The 25693-nt window shown below is 35.8% G+C and overlaps 1 protein-coding gene across 1 annotated transcript in view; it reads right to left on the bottom strand.

Annotated features, from left to right (window-relative positions):
- Nucleotides 1-25693, bottom strand: part of SMARCA1 (SNF2 related chromatin remodeling ATPase 1) — a 71497-nt gene that overhangs the window by 5903 nt on the left and 39901 nt on the right. Inside the window, exons 18-23 of the mRNA XM_022561509.3 lie at nt 25337-25447; nt 24962-25075; nt 15205-15327; nt 13066-13198; nt 10398-10516; nt 10064-10276 (exon numbers count right to left, since the gene is read on the bottom strand). Coding sequence (XP_022417217.1) covers nt 10064-10276; nt 10398-10516; nt 13066-13198; nt 15205-15327; nt 24962-25075; nt 25337-25447 — 813 coding nt within the window. The remainder of the gene's footprint in view (nt 1-10063; nt 10277-10397; nt 10517-13065; nt 13199-15204; nt 15328-24961; nt 25076-25336; nt 25448-25693) is intronic.

Here is a 25693-nt window from a genome sequence, read left to right as displayed (position 1 = left end):
ACTCCCAGATGCTTAATGTAAGGCAATAAGAGACGTATACAAAGATTTACAGAAGAATATTTAGAGCAGTGCCATTTTTAGTAGAGAAGTACTGGGAACTAAATTTTGGGTACTTTGTCAATTACCATATACATATATACACAACTTACTATATATGTATATACACAGCAGAAATATCTGAGAGAGTACTAACTACATACAGTGTTACTAGTGGTTAACAGCAGCTATTTCTGAAAGTAGGAGCAATGGTAACTTTTATTTTCTTCTTTATACTAGCATGTATTTTCTAAATTTTCTGCAATGAACATTTAGGCCTTAGGCAATCTAACATTTTTAAGAAATGGCAAATTTTTTAAATACAGTTTTATCTTTCCAAATAAAAGCTAGAAAAATGGCATACAGAAATATTATCAACTATTCAAGCATTTTCTACTCTGTAAAATTCAAGCCCAGAAGAAGGCAGAAAACCAAAGATACTCTAGCCAGAAAAAAATTCTTCATTAACAAATTATTGTTTGACTATTAAAAATAACCTTACAAAACACTGGTACATTCATGTTTCTCGTGCATCCTCAATTACCCAAGGTTAAATAATTTAGGAAAAATAACACTGGAATTTTCCTTACTTACCAAAACAATAGTGGTATCTTTAATATGCAGACCAAGCACTCTCCACAGCTTCATTCAGTAACACACATACAAATTAAACAGCATGTTATTCAATTTATCTATTATGGAAAGGGCTAAGTTGACCCCGATGAGATTTGATTGTTGGTTTCTAGGGAGACTAGATAGAGTCTTTATGTGAAGCTGATTCTTGAATCATTAAGCTATACCCTCTGGCTATTATTATTCTAAGTAATAGTTGCCTGTGACTGCAGATATCTTTAGATACATATTCATGGTTCATAATGGGTGATTCAGAAAAAAACCAACACTTTTGAGACAGTCTCATATGCAGTGAAGTAGAATATTTCAAAATGATTATAAATCGACTGTATAATAAGTTCTTATTACCTTCATTCCTTTTAACCTGTCACTAACTACAGACAGAAAAATAATCTAACTCTCTGGAGAAAGGCACCAAGGAATGAGTGAGTCTGGACGTTACCTTCCTAGCATAGGTAATGCCACTTTCTCTAAAGATACCAACCCCATCTTTTATTCACATGCTTGAAGACTGCCTAACTAAACAGATGGTATCATAAACAGAACACGAGCTAACACCAGAAATTACAAGGAGGCCAGATTACCAATAAAATAGTGATTCATGTTTTGAATAACTAAGTGACTATGAAATGACTATGAGAGATTTCATGATGTCAAACACTTTTATCTCATGTAATTTCGCCTTTCACATACATATCCCCCTAGATTCTTGTACCTTTTTAATCTTCCTATTTTCCTCGGATTACAGGGAGTGGTTCATGTGCTCTCAAACTGTTTCCACAATTCTGTAGTCTAATTATCTCTTTCTCTCACGATTTCCCCATGCTGGATTTAGGAATGAAATTGGAGGGAGAAAAATAGCACACAAGAGGAAGAGAGGAGATACAAAAACAATAAAGACAACAGAAGAGAGTAGGAAAATGGCAAATGGGAAACTGTTCTGCAGTGTTAATAGCTGTGGCCAAAGGAAAAAAAAGTACTTTGTGTTCACACATGCGCAGGAAGTGCTAGATTTTTAAAAGGTTAAACATATTTCTTCATGGCAGGACTTCTCAGAGCTTTTAGCATTCTAACGTAGATTGGAAGTGTCACAGGCAGGATTCAGTATCAGCCATTTCCCAAATTTATTTGAACACAGAACCCTGTTCTGCATATTGTATACAGTAAGGCCCCTACATACAAACCGAGAACTTTCAAAGATGCGAACTTGCGTTCCATCTTGCAGCTTGCCCTCCATCTCCTACTGCTGATGATCCTTCAGCTCTACCATCTCCCACCTCCTCTCCCTCCTACAGTCAGTAACTCTTCTTGCCTGTTCACTCGATGCCAGCCCCTGTATGCCAGCTGTTGTACTGTACTACCGTACTTTTCAAGGTACTCTACTGTAAGATTAAAATGTTTGATTTTTTCTATTTTTTATGTATTATTTGTGTGAAAAGTATTATAAACCTATTACAGTAGTACTATATAGCCGATTGTGTTAGTTGGGTACCTAGGCTAACTTTGTTGGACCTAACAAAGAAATTGGACTTACGAACGCACTCTCGGAATGGAACTCGTTCGTATGTAAGGGACTTACCGTATTTGCAAATCCTGGAACAATGTTTGGTAGAAACCAACTTGGGAAATGCTGTGCAGGGTAAGAGTGATAGATAAGACTAAGTTTGAGTCAAAATACAAAGAACCTAGAAGCTAAAAACAAAGAACTAAGCAATTTTACTTAATTCAGTTGACAAAAGGATCTCACTGATGATTGTTGAGCAGGAGTCGTCATGTAATCAAAGGTGTATTTTGCACTCCGAAATCTTCCCTTGATACAGAGTCTCAATAGTGGGAGCTCATAAAATTACTGACTCTCAAGATTGGAAAGGACCTTTAAAAATTATTCAGGTTGATGCTGAATCCCTTCTACTAGGTCCTTACTAATTAGCTATTCAGCTTGTCTGAATTCTCCCAATGATGGGGTACTCACTACCTCCCAAAGCTGTCTATCCCACCTTCGGACAAGTTAAAAATGTTCCCTTATGCAAATTGAACAAGCTGATTTTGTAGTCAAATTGAACAAGCTGATTCCCTCTTCTGTATGACAATCTTTCAAATATTACAAGGCAGCTCTCATGGCTCCATCACAATCACTGCAATTACCACCAGACCTGCCAGACAATCCCTCTTTTAGGCCAAATAGCCTCCCCCTTTACCCATCCTTCATTTAACACTTTTCTTGAAGGACTGTATAACACTTATGTCTACCCTTGGTTATATTATTTCTTTCCTTCCACCTTTCTTACACATTCTTTTAAACCACGGGTCAGCACATCCTTTCCGTGAAGAGCCAAACAGTAAATACTGTCAGCTTTGTAGACCACATGGTCTCTGTCACGACCGCTCAGCTCTGCCATTGCAGCATGAAAGCAGCCATAAACGATGCATAAGTGAATGCGTGTGGCTGGGTTCCCATAAAACTTTACAGATGCTAAAATCTGAATTTTGTATAATTTTCACATGTCACAAGACAGTCTTCTTTTGATTTTCTTTCAACCATTTGAAAATGTAAAAATCATTCTTGGCTTGCAGGCCATACAAAAACAGGTAAAGGGCTGCAGTTTGCCAAGCCCTGTTTTAAACTAGTCTTTAGATTGACTTTAAACAAACTGTCTGCCTTGGTTTTCCGTATCTTTTTAGTAGTTTATAATTCCATTCAATGCAAAGTCACCCAAGTTTCAACTTTTGAATACTAGGATATGTATCTCTACCTTTATTTAATAAATAATGGGATGTTTGCAGTAAGTGGCGCTGCCCTGTACTGTGTGGTGAATATCAATCACGCCAGGCACCAAGTTCAAACATCCTCTGCCCCAATACCCAGCTTCAAAGCATCAATTCAAAAGGCACAGAAAGCATCAGTAGACTTGAAGTGACTTATTGAAAGAGATTAAAGAGACTCCACATTACGTTTCCTATGTACTAAAATCCTAGACACTAAGCCTGCCTAAGTCTGAATGACAGAAGGTCGCTGCCCGTTATGGTTCAAAGTCAAAAGCAGGTGAATGAGCAAAAGCAAAAAAATAAATAAATAAATTGCACTCCACATCTGCACATCTAAATTGGTAGGTGGTTCTATAAAGTCAGAATCTTCTTCTACAGTTCTTAGTAAGACAAAATGGGTGTTTGTTTCTCCTTTGCTCTTTTATAAACTCCCTATACTTTACCTTTGGGAACTGATACCCTCAACTATACATTCTGTGGTATATTTCCTAGGTTCTTTGTCACTTTGGAACCTCTATCATACTAACAAAAAGCAATGGCATTCTATACTAAAATCTCAGGGCCCACGCACACTGGTAGTTAGATGGGAGTTATATATTCTAATAATAATAATTAAGAAATATATCCTATATTTCTTAAACAAGTATCAAATGTTATGATAGTCTTACCTAACTGCTGCTACTTAAACATCGCTATTTGTAAAATGTCACATCACCTCTTCACAATACATAAATACATAAAACAAACTCCTGTTAGTGCATGTATCGTATTTCAGATTGTCAGAACAACTCAGTCTTAAATCAACCACTATAGTTACTAATAAAACACATGATATTTACAACCGGCTACTCAAACAAAAGCTGCAGGGATTACAGCCAAGTAAAGTCTATCATTAGAAAAAGGTAGATGAAAATAAAAGAAAGGAAAGGAAAAGAAAAAAGAACTCAAACCCGTTGCTACATTTCTTCACATTCTATCCAAATCTGATCCAACTGTAGGGGTCTATGAGACAGAAGCAAACTGAAGTACGAAAGTTCCATGCTCATTTATTCACTGAATGCCTACTTTGTGCAAGGGTTATGCTGGTACTTTTAGGTGTAACCATTTGCACCTGATAGCTAAGAGAGCAGTAGTAAAAAATCACTCTGGGGCAGATGGTGCTATAATAGCCAAGGGAAGTAAAAAAAGAGGAGGAACAGAGAAAAGACAGAGATATAAATTGGGGAATCGTCAGCCTATATGGTAGTTGAGGTAGACATTTGCCCATTTCCACAGAACAGTATTTCTAAAATGTAAATCTGACCATGTCACTGCCCTGTTAAAATCTTTCAATGACTCCCCATTTCCTATAGAATAATGACCAAAGTTCAATACCAAGGACAGGGCTCTTCGTAATTTCGCTGCCAGCTCCTTCCTCATCTTCCAGAACTTCCCTACTCACACTCCAGCACAACCTACTTGCAGTTTCTTAATGTGCTGTGCTTGTTTCTACCTTTGCACATGCTGTTTCCACAGTCCCAGGGCCAACTCCTTCCTGGTCATTCAAGACTCAGTTCCAAGAAGGACCTCTTCTATGAAGCCATTCCTCTGACCTAACCCTCAAGGCAAAGTTAAACACAACCCCTTCTGTACATACCTCTATACAGGACCTTTCTGAAAATTAAGGCTGAAAGGGACATTTTAGTCTTTCAAGCACATTAGGAAACAATGTATCCCTATAAGCATAAATATATTTTAATATTTTCATAATTCTACAGTCAAGAAGAACCCATCATTAATTTTACATTTTACCAATTTTGTGAATAATGTATTAATTCATATCCTCACATTTCATTAAGAATGTAATGCTCTAAGAAATCAATTTTAGCTGTTATCACACAATTAAGCACTAATACACAAAATTAAAAATCATGAGTGGCCTTCTTCATAAAATTTCCTAGGCTGTGCTGCATGAGCAACAAACAAAAGTGTTATTGTGACTATAAAACAGTTTGGAAAGTTTTTAATTTGACTTTTGTTTTTCTAAAGTATCTAGAAAGAAAATCCTTCTCTGACTGGACAGATAATTTATCAAATATCGTGTGCTGAACTAATAATTTAGTTAACATTTACTATCAATGATAAACCTATAAAAAGGGAAGCAAGCTAATAAAGAGCTATAGCAATATTTTCTAAATAGTATTTTTTCTCCTACAATTCTGATGAGGAATGTCATGTTCTTAATTTTAAATAAGGAACACTTTAATTAATAATAAAGCTGTGATTTGAAAACAAACAGCAATAACATGAAATTTTTATTACATTGTATACAACAGTGTGTGATTCTCTCTCTGAGATAGTACCCCCAAAATTCATTTAAACTACTACAAAAGGCAGGGTAATTGTAATAACTAATTACTAATACTCTGATTCAACTCTAGAGTCCATGGCCACGGGCTATGCACACGGAGCTTCTTGCGAGGCCAGGAGAGGAAAGAAAAAAGCTTCCTAGAGGCTAAAAAGTAAGAATATTTTTAAACTAAAATTAAGAGTCAAAGCAACCCTGCGGAGGAAGCATAGTGGCTATATCAAGAAATGTTCTTTATTTCAGAGAGCCAAATTCTGCTTTTTCTCCTTTAAGTACTTAAAAGAACCTAAGCAGGTCCAAAGAATTACTGATTAAACTTTGGATACTTTCAATATGTCCTTTCCAGTAAACTAATGTGCTAGATATTTTAGAATTCTCAGATTCTTTTCAAATCTCCCAGTCACGTTAGTCTGTCACTAAATGAACAGAGATAATGCCCTGACATTCATTCCCTAAAAGGAATTAATGAGCTAATGTTGGTAAAGGGATTGGCAACCTTATATATAAAAGGTAGTATATAAATACAAAGTATTATCTTTTCCTCTTACAGTCATCTGGCAAAGGTCCTTTTAATTCTGATAGTTTTTAAATGTCCTAAGACTAAGACCTCATTATATAATACACTTTTTTCTTAGAAGGACATGGTAGGGCAATTCATGTACTCTGAGCTTAAAAATCTAAATTGATCATATCCTTCCTACTTGTTTATGTAGTTCAATAGAGACTGATTACTTACTTAAAGACCACACAAGTTCTCAGAGAAAGAAATCACAGTCTTTTTAGCACAGAGAAACAGAACTAAAACTCATTTTCTCTTTTGTATAGCCAGCATTTTTAAATGGAGAAGAGCCTCAAAGAAATTTTCAACCTTTAGCTGAAGGCTTTCAAAATGCGGCATATTTAGAAGTGGAGGTTCATGCCTTTAAGTACTTTAAGACTGTTGAGTCAGAAGCCATGAATTCAGTACTTTGAGATCTCTGAATAAAATATAACTACCAAGGTTTCTTTTTTTTCCCCTAAGTATTTCACACTATTTATTGGTGTCACTGGGAAAGAGTCATCTTTAAGCAAGATTATGTTTTGAAAGATAGCTTCTTTAGTAAGCTAAGTTTAAAGTTTAATCATTAATAAAATTTTAATTTGAACACAGTGATACACTCATATAATGAATCAAATTACATCCCCTGCTATTTCTAAGATGGGGTTTTTCAATGAAGCAAATTATTTTAATTTTGGAAATCGCAAATGCCTCTTTCAAGGGGGAAGTTTCACTTCCTAGATTGTGAATGTGATTCACTATACAAGATCAATTATTTAAAATGAGGGGAAAAGAGATCATCTAGAAATAATAGTAATCCATTTCTTTAATTCCCTAATGATTTTTATTATCATGAAACATTCCAAAAAGATGATCTAAATATATTCATGCATATTTTAAAATATATTACTTATATTCTAAATCCAGAAATATAAGCAAAAATTATCCATTAACTAGGAGGGAAATAATATAGTAGAAAAGTTAACAAAAACTCTGGACTAAAATATTTAATATGAAAGAAACTACTATATGTTTTTAAAGATTCTTTACAAATCATAAATTCCACCTTCCAGAACATAATTAAGGACAGAATTGTCTTCATTTTTAACAGACAAAATAAAAGTTTCATTTTTCAATCACGTATGTAGTTAATATCCACTCTTTGGAAAACATACATTAGATATTTAAACCTCTTGGTAAAGAAAGAGATAAATGTTTTGTTGAAAGATGGAAGAAAAGATTCTTTACAAGGGAGTTCAGAGACATCTAGTGGTTGTTAATAATACACTGGGTTTCTTCACGGAAAATGACATAAGGTTATGTATGTGGTTCTACAGTCATGTTCGTATTACAAATAATATAAGATTTTCCTTGCTCTTTTGAATCTGTTTCATCCGACTGCTTTAGTTTAATGTTTCCAGAAACTGAAAACAGCATTAAACTCAACCTTTTAAAAAATTAGTAAACTATCACTGAAATAATACTCAAAATTCAGCAAATGTTCCATCACATAAAAGGGCATGTATGATCGAAAACATGATTCATCAACAAATGCAGGTGGGCATTTGTCTTTTACAAGCTGCTGATGCCGCTCTAAATTAGATCATTACACGCATAAAACCCCAAATGGCTAAAAGTTTTAAATGCATGGCTTTTGAAAGGAGTTCTCTGCTAAACATGGTCATAGATGCACCGAGCTAGAAGGCACCTTAAAAGGCCAACTAGCTCACTGCCAAAGTCTTCAGACTGTCAAAATAGAATCTCATTTTCAAAGCTAACAGAAAGCTATTAACACTGTTCTTCAGTAATCTATTTCAACCATCCAAAGAACCCTGTCAAACAACTCTTCCCTACATCCAACCTCAGCCCTTCATGCTACAGATTAATTCCTATCTTTTTTATTCTTTTCTCAATTCTTCCTACTGTATCTTATTAACATATACACCTCTTCCTATTCTTTTGTACAAGTATAGCACTTTACATTCATCCCTACAGTTGTCATGCTGCAAGGGAGATTCAATCAATCCATCATTCCAATTTCTCTAGTTCCTTTTGGATTCTGGCTTGATCCAAAGTATTTGCTACCTCTCCCAGCACTATGTATTCCATAAACTTGAGAGACACATTCTAATAACAATCCAGGAACCCTCTAAATTTGTGTTAAAATTTTAAGAAATATCTGATCTTATAAAGCATCCACCAAAATTAGCATCTTCAATATAGCAACTCAGATTTTTATTTTCTTTTTTCAACTTGAACTGAAAATATAAAATGGGTCAAACAAAATGTTCAGCATTGCTTCACACCCCTATGAACTTTCGGCCAAGAAAACATTTACGATAGACAGAAACTAAAGAAAAATGCTCACTGTTTAGATTGTTAGTTTCCGGTTACTTTTAATGTTTAGGCTGTATGAATCTACTTTTGTCTTAATTACCTCGGCTAACAAAAGACTGACGATGCCAACATTAAAAACATGTGGCATTTATTTCAATATCAGCAAGAACACTGCTAAGCAGCACTAGGATTTAACAGGAACACAATTCATGTTAGAAAGTAACAGTAAATTGCATGAAGCTAAAACAAAATCTCTTCTTAATTATTCTGTCTCATAATATTCTTATAAAAACTCTACTTAGGGCTTCCCTGGTGGCGCAGTGGTTGAGAGTCCGCCTGCCGATGCGGGGGACATGGGTTCGTGCCCCGGTCCGGGAGGATCCCGCATGCCGCAGAGCGGCTGGGCCCGTGGGCCATGGCCGCTGGGCCTGCGCGTCCGGAGCCTGTGCTCCGCAACGGGAGAGGCCCCAACAGTGAGAGGCCCGCGTACCGCAAAAAAACAAACAAACAAACAAAAAACTCTACTTAGGCAACAATTCCTTCTCATTAAAAATAAATCCTTAAGTTATTCACACAGTCTCAAGTATCACCTGCCTCATGACAAAGGGGAAACTACCTTTAAAGTGAAGAGCTCTGATGGTCACCATATTAACCAAGTAATCAAACTCAGCATCACCAAGAATGTGACAACCTGACATAATGAGCCGCCTGATGTGATGCAATGAGAAATACACATCACTTAGGCAGCATTCCTGCCGAAAATGCTTAACCTAAATCTAACAGTGAGCAAACAATGAGATACGTGTTGGGCATTCTACAAAATGAGTCTGGGTACCTTAAAAAAGTCATTGTCATGAAAAACAAAAAGTTGTAGACTGAAGAGACTAAAGAGACTCAACCAAATGCAATATGTGAACCCTGACTGGCTCATCAATTTAAAAAAACAGCTATGAGAGACACTTTCGGGACAACTGGAAAATTTTGTACATGGACTGTATACTAGATGACATTACTGAATCAACGTTAACATTTTCAGGTAGGATGATGGTACTGTGCTCATGTAGGAAATTATTATTTTTATATTTAGGAGATAAATGCTGAAGTATTTAGAGGTGAACACTCATGATGTCTGTGACTTACTTTCAAATGGTTCAGAAATATAGATCTGTATATAGATTAACGAATATAAAACACAGATCTGTATTTCTGAATACAATATATAGATTCTATATGTATAGATAGATGCCATGTATGTATGTATAAGTATATACACACATATACTAGTGAGAGGAGAAAGCCAGCGTGGCAAAATGTTAAGAATTAGAGAATCTAAGTAAAGGATGTATGATATTTGAAATTTTTCAAAAGAAAAAGTTGGAGGAAATAAGTAAGAAAGGAATACGTACCATGGCAGTTCTAGACTTGATAAACCAGTCAAATCTAAACTGAGGAGCATTCCGAACACACTGTCTTAATTCTTCATACACGTTTTCTCTATCAAAGCCCATTTTGTGTAACATACAAATCAAGAATCTATCTTCTTCCTCAGTATAGTTCTTTCCTTTGCTGGTTCCATACTGAATACGTAACTGATGAAATGGAGCCTTGTATCTTGCAATCTGTAGATTTAAACAAAATAGTGCTTTTGACTAAATGTGCCATAATAATAAGTCAAAGCTAATCACCATTTAATCAATTAAAACAATCTATTGGTAATTTGACAATTATGAAATATACTACTTTGGCATCCAGGGCTTTCTTGATACTGATCCTTCGTTGAATTCTTGCTTCTCCACGTTCAATTTGAGCCATAATTTTCTCAATGTCCTGTAATTCATTGCAACGTTCCCAAAATACAGCTGAAAAACAGAGTTATTACTTTACAATTCTATCATCTTAAGTAAGTGAATCCAAGGAACTGTAGAATGAAGAATTAGCAGGAAAGGATACAGTGAACTTACACTGTTTATAATTAAGATTCAAATTCATCTGTATATATGCGTTCAATTATTAAATACTCCTAAGGTGTAATAAATGAGCGGTATTAAATACCTCCTTCCATTTAAAAGTAAGACCTCAACAAGGAGGTTTTAGGTTAGTGATTTTCCTTTCATGAAATATTACGAAGTTTTTAATTATCCATCCCAGATGACCAGAATTTCAAAAGATATTACTACAGATACTGATTTAAGCTATGCTTTTATTCAAACATTATATAGAAGGCACCAAACACATAAAGTGAAACAGAAGACAGGGTGGTCATATAAACTTAGAGAACATAGTTTCCTAGCAAGCAAAAATAAAAACGAAACTATTATCAACAGGTCAATCAAACTTCCTGTAAAGCAGCAATTTCTACTGAAACTGTTACTTCGCTTTTGGAACCACTCACTATTCTTACAGTATTTCCAGTGACATATAGCTTGTTTTTTAAACTTACTTGGAATAGCCTTTTCTCTTTAAAAAAAAAAAAAAAAAGGAAAGCCAAGTCACCCAAATTTTATAAATGAGCTAAATGATCTGGCTGCATTAACGTCACATCTTATGACTTCAGTGAGAGGCCCTCTAATGGCATATTCTACATTCTCAAATTTTTTCATTTTTAGAGTCTATCAAGAAAGGAATGTCAGTACTCTGATTTTTATAAGCACCTGTATTCATTTATTCATTCTCTCACTTATTCATTCAACACAATTTAAACGCCTACTATGTATAAGATACCACAAACAGCCAACTGTACACATTGCATCTTTTATTGCAACCAACTACATAAATTCATTCAAATCTCCCCATCCTCTGACTTGGTCCCAATTAAGCTGCCCTGAGCTAGTCATGCTACCTGGCTTGCTGTCAATTTGAGGGAACATCTGACATGGTATTTTTTTTAAATAAGCTCTTTTTAAAAATATTTATTTATTCATTTGGCTGCGCCAGGTCTTAGTTGCGGCACGTGGGATCTAGCTCCCTGACCAGGGATCGAACCCAGGCCCCCTGCACTGAGAGCACGGAGTCTTAGCCACTGGACCACCATGGAAGTCCCGACGTGATATCTTTTTAAATCATTTTTTTCTTGCAATTTCATACACACTGATGCTATCCCCCTTCCTAACTTTTGAAGAAAATTCTACTTCAGAAAATCTCTCTGCACATATCCTTTTATACTCCTTTCATTCAACTCTTGCTGCTAAAATTTCTCTCTCTCCTCTATTTTTCCCCTCTTTAAGCCCCCAAATGTCCTAAACTTATGTGATAAATTTTAAGGGTAGTAGTAATGTTATACTGTTATCAAAGTAAAGGATGTTCATAGACTTGATGTTATACTACACGAAATAAAAACTCAAACATAATCCATCTCTCAAGTCCCTGGCAATCACCAGAAGACCCTTTCAGATTTCCAAAAGAAAAAAAAGTGTTCTCTAATTAAACATGGATTTATTCAAGCATTAGCACTATAAATAAATTAAAAATTGTGCCTAATCTATATTAATCTTTGGTCTATTTAGTAGTATTTCAATGTTTCCTCCCTACTATTTTTCATGGCAAAAATGCAGAATTTCAGTTGTTAGGCTAAATAGGCTTTGAGAGGCTAGCTCAGAAACCTAAACCTACTTTGTAACATTGTTTCTATGGGGGAAAAAATGCCCTAGATTCTATACAGCTGATATTCAGACTAAATTTGAGAGCTCAGTCTAATTGGATTTTAGAAACTTCCTATGTTCTTCTACATAAAGAAAATTTACTAGACATATTTACCTATTTTAATAAGATTTCTTTTCAGAAGCCTGAGGTTGGATGCACTGTGACACGGAAATCAATATTAACTCCATATGCTTCAGCACCTAATCTAGTTCTGGTCAAGACCAAAGACACAGCTAAGTAAGAGAAGGAACTGATTCTAGGACCAATCAACAGGTTTATTCAAGCAGTCTTTTCAGATCTACTCCAGCTTGCCTGGAGTTAGCAGAATCCACACATAACTTGCCTGGAGCAAACTAGAACCCTGAGAGTGTTTGAGGATCTAAAAGGACCTTATAGGAATTCTCTACTTCAAGAACAACCTAGAAAGACACTAATTCCATCCGCTGAAACTGAAGCCTTAGACTTGACTTGCCCAGAAGATGATCAAATTCCAGACGTGGGAAAGTAGGCATTTTGCCAGTGCTCATCCAATAGCTACCCTTGTTTTATCAGTGCTATACTTGGCTCTATTAGCTAACTAGTAGGGACCACAGCAATTTGTTTTGATAAATCTTATAATCTTTTCATAGAAATACAATTATATTTTATACTTTCACTTACAGTTTATTCATAAAAGTCTAAAGGTCTCTGAACAAAGGTAAAATTAAATTGACACTAAAGAAATGCATAAGGTTACAATTAAACACCATTTTTGTAGTTGTATACAAACCTGAATACTCCATGACCTCCTCAGGAGATTTACCCTCCACCTCTCGAGCTATATTATCAATGTCATCTCTTCCATACTTCTCATTAGCTTTAATAAACTGATTAAAATCTCGCTTAGTCCAGTTTGTGAATCCCTGTGAACAAAAAATTAAGCATCATCAATAGAGGTTAAATCAACCAATCCAAACATTGTTCTATTCAGTTCTATACAATGATACATTAAAAACAGTTCAAAAGGCTTAAAATTTTCCTTCTTATAAAATCCCAGGTTTTTTATGTTGGAATCAAAAGTTGGGTTAGTGTTACTAATAACTGCTTTTCTATCATGAAGAGAATATACTTCCCTCCAAGTACTAAAAACGATTTATAGCTCCAAGATATTGTGTAGTTTTTAACTCCGTATTTTATAGATGCCTACTACATTAAAATACAAATGCATTAAAATTAAAATACTAATATAAATGCTGAAGTCCTGGATATTCCAGTACTTCATTTTTTTCACAGACTTATTCCCATGTAAATTAAGAAAAAATGTGTATGCATTAAATCAAAAAAATACATGAAGGAAAAAAAAAGACTGAAGAAAAATTTTTGTAGCTCTTTACATCATTCCAAACTACTGTGAACAAATAATTTCTGTTCAAAATTATATTCAAAAATAGGATTCGATAAACAGAATGTTATTGGGCCTGCTCAATTTCTTTCCTAAAAGATAGAACAGTTCGACCAATCAGTGTTTTAAGTCTCTTTGGTATTTATTTGAAGTCACAAGATCAAATTTTTGTCTTCCACTCCTCAAGTCCCAACCCACATAAATGTGATACCCTTGACAGAGCAAAACTCTATCCCTAGGTGTTAGTTGATAAAGATTTTCGATTACCCCACATTTTGTTCCTTTGTACTCCCATGATTTTTTAAAAGATTAATTATTTAGGGCAGTAGAGAAAGGTGATTAAAGATGACTTCAAGTACTAGGAGGGGCAAAAAATTGATTTTGTTTCTAATTACAAACTAAAGCAATTTCTCAGTTGAGACTGTATATTCACAATATATTGTACATTCACAATATACTGCAAGCCAAGTAACATTCTAAGACCATAACTTTATTTTTGTGTTCAGGAAATAAATTTTGAAAAAAAATCATGAATATTTAAATGTTTTACTTTATTCTGTGGTAAGTCCTAATATTCAACCAGTTGCAATTACATTTTCAAGCTAAAACTTTATGACTTCCAGGCATTTGGCCCAAAAATTATGAATGTAATTTGTAAAACTTCATTCAATAAAATTACATGTTATAACAAAGACCTATATAATAAATAAGATATAAATATAAAAACTATCTTTCAATAATTAATGTGGAAAATTTCCTAGCACTGTGCTTTGCATATTGTTCAAAAGAATTTGTTGAATAAATAAATCTTGCTGGCTACTTTCTATACTAAGGTGGTATCATACAGTACACGTTTCTTTATTATTTTCCAAGGATCTTTTGCACTGTAATTCTTTTTATCTTCTACAGATTATTTTGGAAGTATGACACTCGTAAAACTCATTAAAGCAACAATGACCAGAAAGCATTAATATGTTGTTCAAATCGAAATGTTCCCTACTTATTAACTATTAGCTTTTAACTATACAATGAGCACCTTTTATAGTTTCAGAAATTTCTCATCATTGTATTAAAGTTCTTTTCAAGAAAGAATATAAGGCATTTTGAGAATTATGAAATCATTCCATAAATAAAAGATTAGTAGAGTATAATTTCAGAGGACAGTTCACAATCAATAAAATAAATTTAAATTTTCAAGAATATGCTAGTAATTACTGTCTATCAGGATTCATATGTGGATTAACTGACTTTATTATAATTGACAAAATGCATGTCTTATTTCTTATAATTGACACCTATATTTTGCATTTATACATTTTTTAGTATTTCTAAAAGAGTGTATTCTATAAAAGGAATTTAAAAAAATAGGGATATTTGGTCTAAATGTATGTTTACAAAATAGCCCTGAGTTGTGTTGGTGTGTCCAATCAGGGTACCAGGCCCATACAATAAAAAGTAAGTGTAATTTATAATATCTTTTTTTCTATTCGTTGGCTAGAAGTATTTCAATCACTTAAAATATGTTACTTGTGTGAGAAGTTTTTCCTTTTCTTCAGTCTCTTCTGGTGTAAGAGGTTCAGCTCCATCAATCTTTTTTTGCTCCTCTCTTTGAGCCACAGCTGGATTTGGGATATCAGGATTCCTTGGGACCTAAGAATCAAGAGGTGTGTTATGAGTAAACTGTTGAGAAAAATTAATTAAGGGTATACATACTTATATCAATATTTAGAGTTATTTCAGCAGTAAACAAAATAAAGTCACACCAGAATGACACATGACCCTCTCCACATTTCTACTACCATGATATTACCAAAGTAAAACTGTTCTTAAATGTGCCATGTGGTATTTTACAGTTAAAAACCAGTTACAGCTAAATGCTACATTATATTCTAGACTTAATTACACTGTGGAACAAAAAAATCCTTATGATATTGTAATACATGGTAATAATAATATCATTATCCCCAACACCAACATTATACAATAAAATCTCAAGCCCAGAAACAAAAAGTTGGGTAGTACAAAAAGAGCCCATATTCACCTGGCAATACAGACCAGGGTAGAGAAGTGGCAATTCACCTGAAGACTGCATCCAATGCTCTAATCAGTTCAACATGCAAAAAGAAAGGAGTACTTTTATTGCCTTCCAGGATATGGAAAGAGACAGCATCTTCACATAAAATGCAAAGACTGAAAGAGTGACAGGATAATGAAGAAGCAAAAAAAAAATAGAGACTATATATAAGAGGGAAGGGGTAAGCAAAGCACACAAACAGCTGTGATGGGGCCTGCAGTCAAGGGGAGAAAACTACAGTAGCAGTGAGCAACAGAAGGTATAGTGTATACTATACAGCTCTGCATAGTATACAGAGCTGCAATACACTGGCAACTGAGAAGAAGAGAGCTCAAGTTCAAAAGACTGAGGACAGAAGCTCAGCTCTACAAGTAAGCAAGCAGTCAGCCAGTCATTTGTATCTCAAAACTGTAGTCCCAGGGGCCTCAGTGTGTCACCATGAACTTAGACAACCCATACAGTTCAGCAGTATAAAGCAGCATTCATTGTATGCAGTGATAAACTAAGTCACTCAGCGCAAAGCCTCACATCATTTTTATGTGCATCTGCAGTGACAATGCAGCACGTTGATTTACGAGGGCAGGTATATAACATGTATAGTACATTTTATAGCATCCATCAAACATGGCAAGAGCAGGGTTGGCAGTAAGCCTTCCACTGTCTGGCAGGCACACCTATCATAAATGACTCATCCTCTAGAGGTATCAAATAGTCACGGTTTTACTAAAACATGATTATAATACATACTAGAGTACATTTCTCTTATTGTTATACATATTTCATAGAGTTTCAACCATAGCACTGTAATTTAAAAATAAGTATTTTTAAAACTATTGTATCCAATAGTTGTTTAAATATAAAACCTACTAACTGGGCATTAAAAAGACATACTGAAAAACAGATTCATTTGTACATAATCATCAGTACGAGACAATCAAATTAGTAATTATTGACTAAATGTCTATTTTGTCCATAGCACTATGATAGGTGTTCACTGGAATATAAAAAATAGTGGACATGGTCCTTGCCCACAAGGAGCTCACAACCTAGTTGCGGAATTCTGAGCTATACTCTAAGAACTATAAGAATTTGGGGAGATGGAGAAGAGAGAACGAATATTCTAGGCTGGAGCAGTAAAGCAAAAACGGTAAAGGCAAAAACAGGAAGGAGCATATATAAGGTTTATGTTGAGACGGGATAAGAAACAAGGCCAGGGGGAAACAGAATTAGAGGGCCTTCTGAAACTACACAGTAGGCAACAGCAAGCCATTGGAGATCTTTCAACAAAGGAGTACTGTTTTCACCTGCAAGCCTTGTGCTGGATGGATTGAAGTGAGGAAGCAACTAGAGGCAAGAGAACCAGCTAAACTGTTGTAATCTAGAAATGACGTATGATCACCTGGCCTAGGATGGTAGCAAATGGAAATGGAAAAGAAGGTGTAAATTAAAAATGAAATGTAGTCCAGTGATATGCATGATTTAAAAATCACTTTTTTCAATAGCTAAATTCCACTTTTAAATCACAGGCACACCAGCAATTCCATTCCTAACATATCTATACAAAGACTTTTAGGAGAATGTTTATAGCAGCTTTACTCACAAGAGCCAAAACCCAGAAAGCAGTCCAGATGTCCATCAACAAGAGACTGGATAAGCAAACTGTGGTATATCCTTACAATGGAATAGTACTCGGCAATAAAAAGGAATGCACCATTGATAATGGGACAACATAGATGAATCTCAAAAACACTATGCTAAGTGAAAGAAGCCTTACACATAATATATGATTCCATTTATGTGAAACTCTAGAACAAAAAAACTAATCTATAGATGAAAATAATATCAGAACAGTGGTTGTGTCTGGGGAATGAATATGAGGATTGACTGGGAAGGGGCACTTTCTATATTTTTATAGGGGCTTCAGTCATATAGGCGTATGCATTTGTCAAAATTCATCAAATGGCATGCAAGATTTATATATTTCAATGTATATAACTTTTATCTTAAAAAGAATCAAATAAATATTGAACTCTGGCTAATGATATACATGTTGAAGTGTTTCTGGGTGAAATATACTTATGTCTGCAACTTTGAAATGCATAAAGAAATAAGAAGGATATCCATTTGATAGAAAGCTGGAGAGATGGACAAATAAGTGATAAAGCAAATACAGTAAAATGTAAATTGGAAAATATATGTGGTGTGTATATGGGTGTTCACTGTATAATTATTTTGACATTTTTCTGTTTGGAAATTTTTCATAATAAAATGTTGAAAAAAATTACAGACATAGCTTTAAAAGTTTAACAGACCCCTTCAGTTGCTGGTGAAATTACTTTGGCCATAAATTTTAACTTTCATTGAGGAAAACCTCTTTAATCTTAAGATATTTCTCTACCAAAATGCTTCAAACTTTCCATACCTGACAAACCATACTTTAACAAAATATTTCACAAACATCTAATTTTATGACAGAAAATGGATAATATACCCACACAAAATGAACTTTTTATTCCTATGTAGATATCTTCAATACTAAAAATTTTCCACCTGAACTTTAATAAAGGCAAAATCAGAATATTATACCATACCATTAGATTTAGGATCGACTGCCCATATTTTTAATACAGCAAAACTTTAGAATGACTTCATCAATGTTACATTTACAATTTTATTTTTCTTTTAATTTTTTTAAATTTTTTTGCGGTACGCGGGCCTCTCACTGCTGTGGCCCCTCCCGTTGTGGAGCACAGGCTCCAGACGCGCAGGCTCAGCGGCCATGGCTCATGGGCCCAGCCGCTCCGCGGCACGTGGGATCTTCCCGGACCAGGGCACAAACCCGTGTCCCCTGCATCGGCAGGCGGACTCTCAGCCACTGCGCCACCAGGGAAGCCCACATTTACAATTTTAGTTCTAAAAATTACTCAAATAAACAACTGCTAAAATTTTTAGAATTAGAAATGACTTGTAATTCCTAAATTCCTGTATCTCTTCCTACAAATAATCTCCTTCTTAATATTTATTATTTTTAAAAGGTATTCATTTTTTACCTCATGAGGTTTTATCGGCATTTAGCTTCCTAGAGTGATTTCAAAGTGCTATAAAAGAATTAAGTAGACGAATTATAGGCCAATGGTACTAAACAGATACCTAGATGGTATCTCAAGTACTCATACTGTATATATTACTGATGACCCCCAGTAACACTTAATATACAAGAAGTTATCTTTCAAGGAAACAGCTCAATTATTATTTGGATTTCTAGTCAGATAGTAAGGAATTTGTGATTAAGAGCTATGTTCCATGGAAAAGTGAAAAACTTTTGGGGGGGCCTTGTTTCTTAGGAGCTTCAGCAAGCATTTCATAGAAATATGGAATACTGAATTAAATGTGACAACACACAAAATAAAAGTAGTAACCTGAAATCAGCTCACTGTATTTTAATTCTACCACAGCAAAACAGGTGGCCCACAATGACACATTACGGAAACTCACAAAGATCATAGAACTTCCTGCATTTGTCAAATGTTTATATCCCCCCCCAAAGAATTTTTATTGAAGATATATATTAGAATGTCCTACAGCTTTCTTCAGCTTCTAATATGGCAAAACTCTTTCACTCCATGTCTTAGACTCAATGGGACTTTTGGATACTCCGGATTTTTAAACTTCTGCAATTGAAATATCAATTCAGTCACCTTCTTCCAATGGAAGGGTTTTAGTGAGCAAGTGATTAAAAGCATTAAGTTATTTACAATAGCCCGGAGATGGAAACAACCTAAGCGCCCATCATCGGATGAATGGATAAAGAAGATGTGGCACATATATACAATGGAATATTACTCAGCCATAAAAAGAAACGAAATTGAGCTATTTGTAATGAGGTGGATAGACCTAGAGTCTGTCATACAGAGTGAAGTAAGTCAGAAAGAAAAAGACAAATACCGTATGCTAACGCATATATATGGAATTTAAGGGGAAAAAAAATGTCATGAAGAACCTAGGGGTAAGACAGGAATAAAGACGCAGACCTACTGGAGAACGGACTTGAGGATATGGGGAGGGGGAAGGGTGAGCTTTGACAGGGTGAGAGAGAGTCATGGACATATACACACTAACAAACGTAGTAAGGTAGATAGCTAGGGGGAAGCAGCCGCAAGGCACAGGGATATTAGCTCGGTGCTTTGTGACAGCCTGGAGGGGTGGGATAGGGAGAGTGGGAGGGAGGGAGACGCAAGAGGGAAGACATATGGGAACATATGTATATGTATAACTGATTCACTTTGTTATAAAGCAGAAACTAACACACAATTGTAAAGCAATTATACCCCAATAAAGATGTTTAAAAAAAAAAATACAAAAAAAAAAAGCATTAAGTAACTCCTTTAAGTCACAAGAGCAATGAAGCTTCTGAATACGTCTAACCTGCAACAAGGTCAGAGCTTAGACAGCAGGGAAAATTGGCACATAATGCACAGCTATCTACCAAGTGGTTAGGACAAAACAAACAACTACTTCTCTCAGCCTCAAATAAAACAGAACTCTTTAATTCCAGATCTTATTATCAGGAATACTGCTGTGACCTTGTTGTGCTGAGTATTGAGGGGAAAAAACAAAACAGAAAATAAAAATGCAAATAAGCAGGCCCTGAAGAAAAATGCTGTTTACCAACTGCTTCAAGCCTACTGAGCCCTTCACTAACCACACTCCAAGTCACTACAGAATGTGACAGTGGGGATTCAAAATGGACAAAATGGAACCATGCACCACAATGCCCCCAGCTTCAGACAAAACCTCCCTCCCCTGAGCTAACAATCATTTAAGCAGAAAGAGGGAAAGGAGTCCCTTTTTGAGAACCTAACTACGTAGAGAATATCAGGAAACTCCACTACAGCAGTCCCGTTCATCTGAGAACAAACTATTGTTCCATTCATATTGTGGCTTGGGTTAGTTTTCTGGAGGTTTAGTAGGGGGGAAAAAATCAATGCTAGGAATCCTTGAGAAGATATGCCCAACACTTATCAATATCATATCGTCCTTTATAGGAAGCTTTTGCAAGTGATTAACATGCCATGCTCATCTGTCTATACAGTCAGCCCTCCATATCCACGGGTTCTGCATGTGTGGATTCAAGCAACCTCAGATCAAAAACATTTGAGGAAAAAAATTACAGAAAGTTCCAAAAAGCAAAACTTAAATCTGCTGCATGCTGGCAACCAGTTACATAGGATTCACATTGTATTTATACCTATTTACATAGCAATCACATTGTATTAGGTATTATAAGTAATATAGAGATGATGTAAAATACATGGGCGAATTCGCATAGGTTACATGCAAATACTACGCCATTTTATATGAGACTTGAGCATTCACGGATCGTGGTATCTTTGTGGGCTTCTGGAACCAATGTCCCGCAGATACCAAGGGACAACTGTACTCAAACACAAGACCCACCCAATTAAAGCACCCACCTTAGCTCAGGTCTGTAGCCCCTGGTAAAGAATGTAAGAGACAAGGTTCAGAAAGAACCAACATCCAGAATGTATTCTTCTTTCTCTTGTAAATCCCCAGCTAAGTAGGCATACAGAGGATCAAGGCAAGTCTTAAGACAGTACAAAGGCAATCCAGGATGGGGCTGAGGAGAGCCTGGGGCTAGGAGTGGAGTGGTAGGGGGTCGATTCTCCTTCCACCCCCACTGCCACCACCACACTCCCAGCCACCACCATCTTTTCATCTTCACACTGCAGCAGCCTCCTGGCTGGTTTCCCTGGAGAAACTCACCATTCTCTGTGTTGCAGCCAGAGTGATTTTTTTTTTTTTTTTTTTTTGCGGTACGCGGGCCTCTCACTGTTGTGGCCTCTCCCATTGCGGAGCACAGGCTCCGGACGCGCAGGCTCAGCGGCCATGGCTCACGGGCCCAGCTGCTCCGCGGCACGTGGGATCTTCCCGGACCGGGGCACGAACCCGCGTCCCCTGCATCGGCAGGCGGACTCTCAACCACTGCGCCACCAGGGAAGCCCAGCCAGAGTGATTTTTAAAAATGTAAGTTTGATCATATCCTACCTCTTATAAGTGGCTTGACCTTGAGCAAATTACTCAGGGCAAATTACTCAACCTCTGTATGCCTCAGTTTCCCCACCTGTAAAATGGGTATGTAGTTCCAGGGCTCTTCTGAGAATACTGAGCTAATCATTTCTCAACAACTAAGAAGAGTAAGCAACACAAGTAAGGACTAAATAACTACCTGCTGTCATTATTCCATCACCCACCTGCCCCTCTGCCTTAAAAACATCTCAAAGGCTCTTTGCTCTGAAGTTCAACCTAATTAATATGACCTATAATTAATGTTCAGTGCTCCACTTGATCCAACTCAACCAACTCACCAGTTTCATCTCAAGTCATTCTCCTTCTCACCACTCCCTAGCAACACTGGCCTTCTTTCAGTTTCTGAAGGGGCAATCCTCCTTCCTACCACAACACCTTTGTACATGTGGCTCCCCCACCTGAACGCTTCTGTCCCACACTTCACTTGGCTAATTCCTGTGTATCTCTCTGATCTCAACTTAAATGGTGGTCCTTAGGGACCACCTCCCTGATCTCCCACTCCACACTAGATACCCACGTTATGATCCCTCATAGCACCCTTTGTAAGAACTGAAAACAAGTAACGTCACTACGCTGTGCTTTCAGCTTAATGTCTGTCTCCTCCATTAGAACGTGAGTACTGTGCACTGAGGAACCCCCACTGTCTTATTCGTCAGTTTATCCTCAGACCTTGACATAGGACCTGGCATAGGGGAGCACTCGATAAATATGTATTAAATGAAAAACAGTCCTCCTTTCACTCACACTCCCTCTCCAGTCACTTCTCTCCGGGAGGTGAGGAACAGAAAACAGTAAGGTGCCATAGCATGGATGCCGTGCCATCTCCCCTCTGCTCACTCATCCCTTTCCTCTCTTCTCGCACCTTCCTCCTTCCTATCACCCTTCGCAGCTGTCCCTTCATTCCTCCCTCTTCTAAGGTTTCCTCTCTCCTCCATCTCCTTCCAGCTGGCCACCACCCAACTGTCATGTAAGACCCTGACCCTTAACCACAAACTGCCTGTAATGAAAGGCACTATTTACATTAAAACCAGAGCTGTGGCGAGAATGTGGTGGGCACTGTATTATTACAGGGAACAGAATTTCAGTATCTCCAAAGAAGGAGCATAAACAGTTATATTAGCAGAGGTGATTTTTTTATTGCTGCTACTTGACTACCACTTGGCTCACCTCCCAAACAACATGTCAAACCACTGTAAACACAGTCCTTATTTAGGGCTGCTGAAAGAAGCAGAGTTATGTCAGATGCAGAAATAGCCCAGAATGTCTGAGTGGAAAGAGCATAGCATTTGAATGCTCAGAACCTGTGTTTGAGACCAGCACCCTTGGCAACTCTGTTAGCTACCTGACCTTGAACAAGTCATTTAACCTCACTGAACTTGTTTCCTCACCTATTATACAGAAGTGATAATAACACCTATCTCGCAGGGTTTCTAAGAAATCAAATGAAGTATGTGGTAAAACATTTATTCAATTATAAGATGCTCTACACAGATATTTGGTTGATTACTGAGGTCTAACATTTCAATTTAATTCTCCTTTAAGTCTCACTAATAATAGTCAATAAAAGTTAACAGAAAATAATGATCTAAACCTAAAATGTTTAATAATTCTTAGCGGGATCATGTATATATTTGTTTACCTCGTGAAATCTTATTCACTACTTTATTAATTTTACTATTTTTATTTTACATTTTAAACCTATAACTTGCCTGTTTCTTCTACCATATCGCTGTTTTCACTTTCTTTGAAACTGGTTTTATGCCTGATCCGATGTTCAACCATGATTCCTGTACTCTTCTACAACTTCCTAAGGATTTTATCCAGTCCTGTTGGTTAAATACATTCAAATTTAATCATATTTCCCTAACCAGATTATAACTAACCACTTTATATATTTTTATACTTATATTCACCCTAACTTTCTTGTTCCTATTTATATATATTTCCACTTATAGTCACCTTAAGTTTCTTGTCCCTATTTATATATATCTAAACTTTGGTACATAAACAGCAAGCAAAACTTTTTTGCTCTATTTCAAATGACAGTGCTCCCACTTTGGACAAATAGTAGAAACACTCTAGAGATTCATTCAGTTCCAAAATATTTTTTAACATCTTTATTAGAGTATAACTGCTTTACAATAGTGTGTCAGTTTCTGCTTTATAACAAAGTGAGTCAGTTATACATATACATATGTCCCCATATCTCTTCCCTCAGTTCGAAAATATTAACTAACTAAATATCTTATATATATATATGGAGCTTTTCTAGGCATATTACAGTTACTAATCAAAATAACTGGTCACAGTTCCACTTGTAATAAAAGTTCACAAAATAAATTTTAAAACACAGCTTCCAATTCATAAAACATAAATCTTCATAAAATTATAACAGTGTTAATACTTTTATAATTTTGTTCACACTATTGACTATTATTTGGTCATCCCTTTCCACTCACTACGAAGCCAATTTCAACATACAGAAATAACCTGGTATGCTTAATCTCTCAATGTGATAGCTGTAAGTATGACAAACATTATATTTCACTCACTATAAACGGGTTCTTATCTACCTATATAAGTAAGAAATTTGAATTCCAAAACATCATTTTTAAGTTCCATAATTCATTATCGTGTTTATCATTATTTTAACACCTAAGTGACCACAATCTACTAACCACCAACAGGGCTTCTATCAATCTATGAGCAATAAACACAAAAATACTATTTCTTGGTCATTTTGAGGAAAATAATCAAACATTTCCTATCATCTATTATACATTCACTTCTATTTAAACACATACCTATTGTTTATTCTACATATTCTTTGAGCACCTGAACACAAGCATTATTAAAATGGTATTACTATTTTGAAATATTGGATAATTCTCCACTAATCTCATTTAGTGTTGATGTTACTGGTGATTGGGTAGCTTGATGCTTTGCTTCTAGTTAAACCTCCTCTTTGGTTTTAAAAACGCCACTATTTTGACTTACTCTTAAGTTCTCTCACATTAAAATGGAACACTTTCTAGTCTAGCTTGATACATTATATTAGCTTAAAAGATTGTATTATGCTAATCCAAAAAACTGAAAAATTACCTTATAGCCTATGGTCTTCCTATAATAAAGAATTTCCTTTTCGAGGAGCTCAAATAAGCGTGGTGGGAAAAACTGAAAATCCTGAATATTTGGCTGTTTTGGAGGTCGTGGAGCCTGCAGGGGAGAAAATGCATTACATATATATTTGTTTTCAGTACATGAAGTGAACACACTTATCTTTTATTATTTCTTTTATATATAGAAAAATAAATACAATGGAATCCATTTATATGGCTGGAGCATATCAAGTACTTTTCTGTATTGTTATATTTTAGGGACTAAGATTTAGCACTAATATAAGTAAATCTGAATCAGAGACCACGTTACAAGAGAATTCTACTGTAGGACATAAAACCTGGCCTCATACTGCTTTACCTTTGGAATCTTTGGCTCACTAACACGTAAAGCCTCTCTGAAGTAGGCATCCACCGCATAGTTGGCTTTGCGTTCTCGTTTGGGAGGTTCAATCCATTCCACCATTCCAAGCTATACACGAAAACAAGAATGAGGAGTTTAATAATTCCAAATTTTTTTATAAATATCAAGCACATCAAGGTTGTAGAAGTGTGAGAAAACCAAAGCCATTAGGAAGAATCAAACCTTGCTTTGTAAAACTCTAATTGGAAAAGATACATGCACCCCAAAAGAATCTGAAAAAGAAATAACTAAATCACTTTGCTGTACACTTGAAACTAACACAATATTGTAAATCAACTATACTTCAATTAAAAA

The sequence above is a fragment of the Delphinapterus leucas genome, chromosome X, assembly GCF_059928025.1.
Source record: "Delphinapterus leucas isolate spDelLeu-1000000601 "Yukka" chromosome X, BTC_Dleu_Yukka2, whole genome shotgun sequence".
Lineage (NCBI taxonomy): Eukaryota > Metazoa > Chordata > Mammalia > Artiodactyla > Monodontidae > Delphinapterus > Delphinapterus leucas.
Note: the sequence above shows the minus strand (reverse complement) of the source record. Positions and strands in the feature narration are given on the sequence as shown.